Genomic DNA, 8820 nt, shown 5'->3' with positions numbered 1-8820 from the left:
GCTATCTTTAACTTAAAATTATAGACCATAATTTTGTAAACAGAAATGAAACATTTTTCTCCCTGTCTGATCCCTACAGAATTAATAAAATCTTGAGTATTCTTTTATTCATGACAATATTATTATTTTTATATGTTCAATAAAAATCTGTTCTCCTTCATATCACAATTAGAAACATTGGCTATATAACCAAGGTGTTTACCAAAATATCATATTTTCAGCTAAAACCAGACAGTTTTAAGGAACTAGAGTTGACTTTATACAGCCAATACTTACAGAGCCCTCTTGGAAAATGTAGTATGTGGCTTACAGGGTTCCCATCCTTATAGATGAGTGAGAAAGGTCGTTTCCTGGCAGGTCCAGGAATGTTGGAACATCTTGAGGACCTCAAGAAGAGAGCAATTTACTCAACTATGTAGCTGCTGAAGACAAAGTCTGGTGGCAAGTTCTGGCTTAGCTCCCTATCCTTGAGAGGCTTTTAAAAAGTCTAATCTCATGTTCCTTATGAAAAGTTCCAGCAAAGAAAATTCAAAAAGGCCCATGCAGTCAATCAACATTTTTGCTGTACTTATGTAAAAAAAAAATCATGCCAAATCTGATGAGATCAGAGTTACATTGTATATAATAACATTACTTGGTTATCATTTATCAAAAGAAGGGGCTGTGGAGACAACTGTTATGGTTTAATGGAAAACTATGGCATATCCTTACAGATTATTACCTATAAACTATACTGGATTAATTCTAGTTTCTTCCAATATCTGACTACAGCTTTCCAAATTAACATTCTTCCTAATATACTACAAAGTTATATGTGATTCAATGTAATATAAACAAGATTATGATGATAATATATAAATAAATAAACCAAATTAACATTCTTCTTGACATCCTCTAGAAGCCAAAACTGGATGACTTGATATAAACTTTAAAGAAATCATCAAAACAAATGATACATGGGCAACCTTCTGCTGCTGCTGTGTGGACCACTGAGAAGGTTCCCCAGAACATCTGATGCCATCACCACAGAAATTCAAACTACAAACTAAGAAATTGGTCAGAGTACTGCTAGGTTGGTTTAACCAGAATCTTCCCTCCTCATGCTATCATTTGAATGCATCCCCAAAAGTTCATGTGCTGGAACTTGGTTATACTATGAAGGTATTAAGAGGAGACTTAATCAGGTTATGGTATTGAAACGTGAGGCCTGTGTGAAGTAATTAGGCATCAGTCAGAGCGTGGCCCCCATGACTGAGTCCTGGAGGGTTACAAAGAGAGAGAATGAGACAGACACATGTATATAGAACCTCTCTGCTCTGAACTTGCTCTGTCTTGCCCTCTGCCATGTTACCCATCATCATGAAGATCCTTACCCTAACCCTTACCAGATGTGGGCCCTTGAACTTAGACCTCTAAAACTGTGAGCTAACTAAACCTTTATTTTCTTAAATTATTAAGATTCACGTATATCTGTTACTTGCAATAAAATGGACTAAAACACCCTGGACATTTCTTCTTAGTGATTTTCCATCCACTGTCACTCACCCCTGTTCCTTGGTTATAAATTCTTACTTGTCCTTGTTTTATTCAGAATTCATCCCAGTTCTATGCTGGGTCTCTTTTTCTCTATTGTGATAGTTATGGATAAAATTTGTTTCTTACAGCTTTAACTGTTTTCTAGCTCTGGTTTTCTTTGACATAGAAATAAGGCATGGGTTGCCCTACTAGGCAAAAAAAAAACTAGCTGAGGTGCTTGCAGAAAACAAAGAGAATATGTAATGGAAACTGGAAGAAGAAATTCTGCCTGAAGAGTGCAACACAGAAACTGTGATTCAGTTTTCAGTCTGCTGATCTATCTTGTAGATTTCTGACAAGACTGCAAGATCAACCCCTTACCTTAATTTTCAGTCCACCAGTCTACTCTGTAAATTCCAGACTTGCCAGTCTCCATAATTGGGTGAGTCAATTTCCAAAGACAGATCTTTCTATATATATGTATGTATGTATGTATGTGTGTGTGTGTGTGTGTGTGTGTGTGTAGATGTACAGACATAGATATACATGATATAGATAGAAATGGAAAATAGAATTAAAGTACAAGTTCATTTTGGTATGAAAAATGAAATCCATGCATACATTTTTATCATACTTATTTTCTATACACTTTTTGAAGAGCATATGTCTATATCTATATATCTGCTATATCCTGTTGAATTCCATTTCTCTGGAGAATCCTAATGCAGATTTTGGCATCAAGAATGATTTTAGAGGAACATAATCTTAAGATAGGTTTTCAGAATTGCTTCTGAAATTTCTGAAATTGGTCCTCTTATTATATTTAAGGGCACCAATAATTCTATTTTCAGTAGTAAAGAGGACACGAATAAATCATGGCATACTCTGGTGATAAATATGCAAATATAAAATATTCTATAGTACTAATCAAATACTTATAAAAGACAAAGTTCTATGTGATTAAATATTAGATATATAAAAGAATGTTTCAATCAAACTAGTAAGTGTAAGAAAATTGTCTGTTTATTCCTAATTACACTGGCCAAGATATTTTTGAAAAGAATGAGCGTGGGGATACAATTCCCCAGCTCAAAAGTCCCATAAATGACATGACATAAAAATTTCTGTGTCTGCTCTGAAAAAATTCTTCATTCCTGTGGCTATAGAAGCTAAGACTGATGAAGGCCAAACCTGGAGTCACATCCTGTAAGTAACTAAATTACAACACAAATTGAATTCAAAATCTTGGGAAGATATATGCTATTAAACTGAGGATACTGATTGGGAAGAAATGGAATTCTGAAATTTGAAATGAGAACAAACAAGGACATTGGACCCTCAATTCTTATGAGTCTTCTTTGTCAGTAGAAGAAGCTCTTCCACCTCTACCTAAGAAGAGTAACCTTACTTTGTGTGAGGAACTATCAGTGGCCTCCCCTGAGGTACTTGTCTTGCCAGACACTGCTGACTACCCTAAAGAACTATGTTCTACCACCATTCTTTGCTTCTGGAACCACAACTAGACTCAAGTCCAAGCAGTCCTCAAAAGGTGAGGTATAAAGTATGACCCAAGAGTGTGTGTATACACCAAACAGAAGTGCATGATTTATCCAATATACACAGACAGAAATCTGGAGATTATATGTGGAAACGGATACCAGGCATGTAAGATACGAGGATGGAGGTGGTACCGTGGTAAAATGCAATGCTCTTTGAGGCTGACCCGGTGGGAATGGTACCAGTTCACATCCAGAAACCTTCTTGAGTATGCCAGGTGGACATGTGCCCAAGATCTCAACTGGTTGAGGCTATTATGCTGTCAAGATCCTATCGGAGGTCCTGTCTCTCTGTCTACATGGTTCACAGAACTTAAAAAAAAAAAAAAAACTTTAGAGACCAGCAGACAGTGTAGTGGTTATGTTGCTTCCACCTGGCCAACTGTGGTTCAAGTTCCAGATCCAGTAGCTTGAAAATCATGCTGGACATGTGTGGGTACATGCCCAAGATCCCAGGAGAAGAATGGAGAAGGGATTGCGGTTTGGTCATCCCCTGGGGGGTAATTCCTCACTTTCTCTCTCAGTGTCTCTGTCTTTCTCCAGTGAATGCATGTACCCTAAGGCAAAAACCTCTTAAAAAAAAAAAAAAGACTTTTTAAAAGTGTGGGATAATGGTGGAAGGAACAAAAAGTTGAATCAGGCCCAAGTGACTGGTATGTATCATTAAGCAGAGATTTTGAATTTAATGCTGTAGCCTGAGAGGTTAGAAAAGGCTCTAATGGTTTATTTGGCTGGTTAGCTGAAACATGGATCAAAATGTGACTTGAACTAAATGAAGGTGAAATGCCAAAACTGCCATAGTATGCTACAGAGAAAAGTGTCCAAAGGCTTAGTGAAGTTGGAATATAGAGTGGATTTACCATGTAAAACCTGCTCATCCATTCTAGGAGAGTCTGGAGGACATACCTGTCACAATTGTGAAAAAAAAAAAAAAATCTGTCAGGAGAGCCTGGGCATCCTTGAAGAGTTCTGTGATTGTGTTTGTCTGCAGGTCAAAAATTATAGTGGGAACAACTACCAGTGAATACAGAATCCTAATGCAATGGAAGGTGGGTATTAATTGGGTCTGGGGGCCAAATGGAGGCACTTAATCACTGAGCCAATGTGGACGCGGTTACCACAATGAACAGTAGAGTCAAAGTAACAATCAAAATGGTATGACTCACAGAAACATATGGCATTGGCCAGTTTATCACTGTGTTCCTAGATGAAGTAGATGGGCAGGCAGTCTAATGAATTTTTAGTTGACCTGTATAAACAGAAGCGTTCTAGGTCAAATGAACAAAAGTCTAGCTTGACTCATAAGAGTCATGCCCCTCAGTCATTTCCCATTCCCATACTTGAGCCTGTTTACAGACTCAGAACCCATGAATGAAGGGGAGGTCAGGTTCCCTTGAGGAAGGACCCTGCTACAATGCCAAAAATGTATACTACTAATCTTTCTCCCAGAATTCCCCAAAGGGACCTATGGTCTTTTATCAGGGTAATTCTGCATTGGGGAAAAGGAAGTAATTTGGCATTTTGAGAATCACTGGCCTTGAACTGACACTAATTCCAGGAAACCCAAAATGTCCACCAGTCAGAGCACAGGTTTATAGAAGTTAAGTGATTTATGGAATTTTAGCACAGGTCCATTTCACAGTGAATCCAGTGGGTCCCTCAACCTATCCTATTCCCTCAGTTCAAGAATACGTATTTGGAATAGCTATACTTGGCAACTACAGAATCCCTACACTGGCCCCTGACCTTTTAAGTGAGGTCTATTATGGTGGGAAAGGCGAAGTGGAAGCCACTAGAACTACCTCTACCTAGGAAAATAGTAAACCTAAAGCAATACTGCATTCCTGGATGGACTGAGGAGGTTGGTGCTACCATCGGGGACCTGGAAAGATGCAGAGATGGTGCTTCCTATCACATCCTCATTCAACTTGCTTATAAGGCTTACATAGATGGATTTTAAATGACAGTTGACAGTGGATTATCATACATTTAACCATGTGGTAACTCCAATTACAGCTGTTCTTCTAGATGTTGATTAATTGCTGAAGCAAAGTGACACATTCCCTGATACTTGGCATATTGATCTGGCAAATGCTTTGTGAGTGTTTGTGCATGTGTGTGAGATACATGTTAATAAAGACCACTAGAAACCACTGGAAGCAGTTTGCTTTCAACTGGCAAGGCCAGCTACACCTCCATTGCCCTATCTCAGTGGTATATCAACTCTCCTTCCCTGTCTCACAAATTAGTTCTAAAACAGCTTCATTACCTCTCTTCTACAAGACATCACATTACATTGATGACATTATGCTGATAGAACTTAGCAAGAATTTACAGCTACTCTAGACTTAGGGCAATATACCTGCATATCAGAGGGTGAGAAATAAGTCTGACAAAAATTTAAGGATGGGAAAGTAATTTTTACAAAAAATTAAGGTCTTTTTACTTTAGGAAAATTTCTAGGGCTGTATTATGTAGGGTACATCAAGACATCCCTTCTAAGGTAAAGGAAAGGGTTTTGCATCTAGCCCTTCCAAAAAAGCAATGCTTTGAGTCTCTTCAGATTTCCGAGGCAAGACATTCCTCATTTGGGTGTGCCACTCTGACCCATTTACCAAGTGATCTGAAAACCAGATAGTTTTAAGTGAGGCCCAGGACAAGGGAAGGATCTGCAACATGTCCAGGCTGCTGTACAATCTGCTCTGCCACTGGGGCCATATGATACAGCAGATCCAATGGTGCCTGAGGTGACAGTGGTAGATAGAGATGCTGTTTGGAGACTATGGCAGTTCCCTATAGGTGAGTCATAATGCAGATCCTTAACATCCTCTGTGAATAACTACTCTCCTTTTGAGAAATAATCTTTTGGCTTACTATTGGGCCTGAACTTACTTGCCCACTGAATTTAAGCATATTAAGTTAACAAAGGAGAAGCAACTTAAGGATTCCCTCAGTAATGGCAAGTGAAGAGAGAAGAGCTCAGTGCTAAATCCTGCCTTATAATGGGTGCCAGAAATGTGGCATACAGAAGGCTCATACCCAGGGGACCCAAGTCCCTCTGATTAAGGCCCAGCTTGTAGGTAGTGTGAGTCTAGTAGCAGTTCCTAGAGTACTGGGCCTGGATGTTACTGGAATCAGACTGCCTGAGAATGTTGCCCAAAGTTGGTAGTAAATTCCACCTAAGGTGACACACTGGCACAAAATAGACAGTCAACCAGTACCATATGGGAAAGTTGAAAAAAAACTTTGAAGAGTTTAAGAGTGTGTGAAATTGCTAAGAGGCGTGACCGCAGATCAGACATGACAACTCATTACCCTTAGCTCTGAGTAGTGGCCCTAACCCTGAGGCCTGAAAACAGGGAGATGGCCTTGCCCTCTAAGTTAAGGAGGTGATGGGTCTCTGCATTTCCCTGGCATGCAACCTCTGGGCTTGTGATGACAGCTACAGCCCCACTGACCTCTAAATCATTCTTGTAGTTATTCTTCCCTTTTCTTGAAGGATAATACATGTTCATGGTTAAATAGCTTTATCATCCCATTTCCAACCTGTAGAATCCAAGAAGACTGACAGCCTTCCTTCATTTTCTTCCAGCTCTATCTCCTTCAGCCCTACTAGCAGCATTCTACTGAGATAGTTGATTGAATCTACAAGGCACACATCTATTCTCTTCAGAAATTTATTGTCCTGACACACCCCAGGCATTCTTTCCAGAGAATACTTTCTCAAATTTATAATATAAATAGGCTGAGAATTTTCTACATCTTCTAATTCTGGTAACTTTTCCTTTGAAAAATCTTCAATATCTCTTTTCTCTCACATTTTACTATAATCAGCAAGGAGAAATCAGGCTGTGCTTTCAATACTTTGCATAGGAATATCCTTAGCGAAATATTCAAGTTTATCACTTATAAGATCTACTTTTCATCTAATAGAACACAATTCAGCCAAGTTCTCCACCACTTTATAACAAGAATTGCCTTTCTTCTGTTTTCAATAACATGTTCCTCATTTGCATTTGAGACCTCACCAAAAACACCTTTAACATTGATATTTGTACCAACAATCTCTACAAAGCAATCTAGGTTCTTTCTGTCAAGCACTTCAAAACCTTTCAGACCTCTATCCATTAACTAATTCCAAACCTATTTCCACATTTTTAAGATATTGGTCACAGAAGTATCCTACTTCTAAGTATGACCATCTGTCTTTGTTTCTTAGGTCTACTGTAACAAAGTACCACAAACTAAGAGATCAAAACAACACATTTATTATCTCACAGTTTTAGATACCAGAAGTTTAAAATCAAGATGTCACCAGGACCACACTTTCTTTGAAGACACTAGAGAAAGAAATAACTTATGCCTCTCTCACGGCTTCTGGTGGCCTCACGTGTTTCTTGATTTACAGATTTATCATTCCAGTCACATAACATCTTTTCCCTGTGTGTCTTCACATCATTTTCTCTCTGTGTGTGTCTGTCTCTGTGTTTAGAGCTTCCCTTTACATAAGGAAACTAGTTATACTGGATTAGGGCCCATCCTAATGACCTCATCTTAACTTCCTTATTTCTTTCAAGACTGGTCCTAAATAAAGTCACATTCTGAGGTACTAGAGATTAGATTTCAACATATCACATAGTGGGGACACAATTTAAACCAAACTCCACACAATGGCTTTAGACAATGGCTATGCTTACCCACTGAAATCAGGTGGCTGTAGTTCTCCAGCATTACATCATGGTACAGGCATCTTTGAGTATAGTCAAGTTGCTGCCACTCCTCCCTACTGAAGTCCACAGTCACATCCTCAAATGACACAAATACCTGTAACAACACAATATTGCTCAGCACTAGAGGATGGGGAGAGAGTAGATAGGAAGTTATCTTTAATAGTTTTTTCATCATAATATACCAAATGGCATGCCTAATATATACCTCATGTACGTGTGCATTAGCAGTCTTATATTTTTTAAAAAATTGTAATTTTGTATAAAAGTAGATTTTGATTCTATTGCTTATTTTTATGGGAAATTTGTGTTCTATAACATTTAAAAGAAGTATATATATATTCCCCTCAACACCATTCTTTTAAATTTCACATAGCTCCTCCCTCTATTATTATTTCCATTTAATCTTCAAAAATATGGCCATTTCGAGGCTGCAGGCCAGAACGCCCCGGACCGTAGCGCATGCCCACCCCTACTCCTCTTTGGACCCCAGGTTGGTTGCATGGGACTTTAAGACGAACTTGCACTCCACCCCACCCTCAAACCAGATCGAGCCAGTCAGCAGTTCCAGACACCAGGCAGCCTGAGGCTGCAGGCCCGACCACGACGGACCAGACATGTCCACACCTACTCCTCTTTAGACCCCAGGTTGGTTGCATGGGACTTTGAGACAAACTCGCACCACACTCCACCCCACCTGCAAACCAGATCAAGCTGGCCAGCAGTTCTGGACACCAGGCAGCCTGCCCTGGACCTGTCACTCATCCTCGGGCCCTTCCCCACTTGCTTTTGGACTCTCTAAATTTTAGTGATTTGAATAGCATGAGGCACACACACAGCACGTGATGTCTTCTTTTGTTTTATTTTTCTTTGCTTTTGAGGTGTTGCTTCTTAAGTCAGTTGGAGGCTCACCACTCCTTAGAGACAGGGAGGACTTTGGGTCATCCAGGACTAAGTGGAAAGAGTTAAGGGTAATGATGAGCAACAGGTAGGCCAACCATAAGAGAAATCATAAATGTTCA

General features: G+C 39.3%; 1 protein-coding gene across 1 annotated transcript in view; it reads right to left on the bottom strand.

Annotated features, from left to right (window-relative positions):
• ZNF81 (zinc finger protein 81) overlaps nucleotides 1-8820 on the bottom strand; it is a 103215-nt gene that overhangs the window by 62168 nt on the left and 32227 nt on the right. Inside the window, exon 3 of the mRNA XM_014585356.2 lies at nucleotides 7769-7895. Within this exon, the coding sequence (XP_014440842.1) occupies nucleotides 7769-7895 (127 nt within the window). The remainder of the gene's footprint in view (nucleotides 1-7768; nucleotides 7896-8820) is intronic.

The sequence above is a fragment of the Tupaia chinensis genome, unplaced genomic scaffold, assembly GCF_000334495.1.
Source record: "Tupaia chinensis unplaced genomic scaffold, TupChi_1.0 Scaffold149648_1, whole genome shotgun sequence".
Classification (NCBI taxonomy): domain Eukaryota; kingdom Metazoa; phylum Chordata; class Mammalia; order Scandentia; family Tupaiidae; genus Tupaia; species Tupaia belangeri.
The sequence above is the reverse complement of the archived record's forward strand: the minus strand, read 5'-3'. Positions and strand labels throughout refer to the sequence as shown.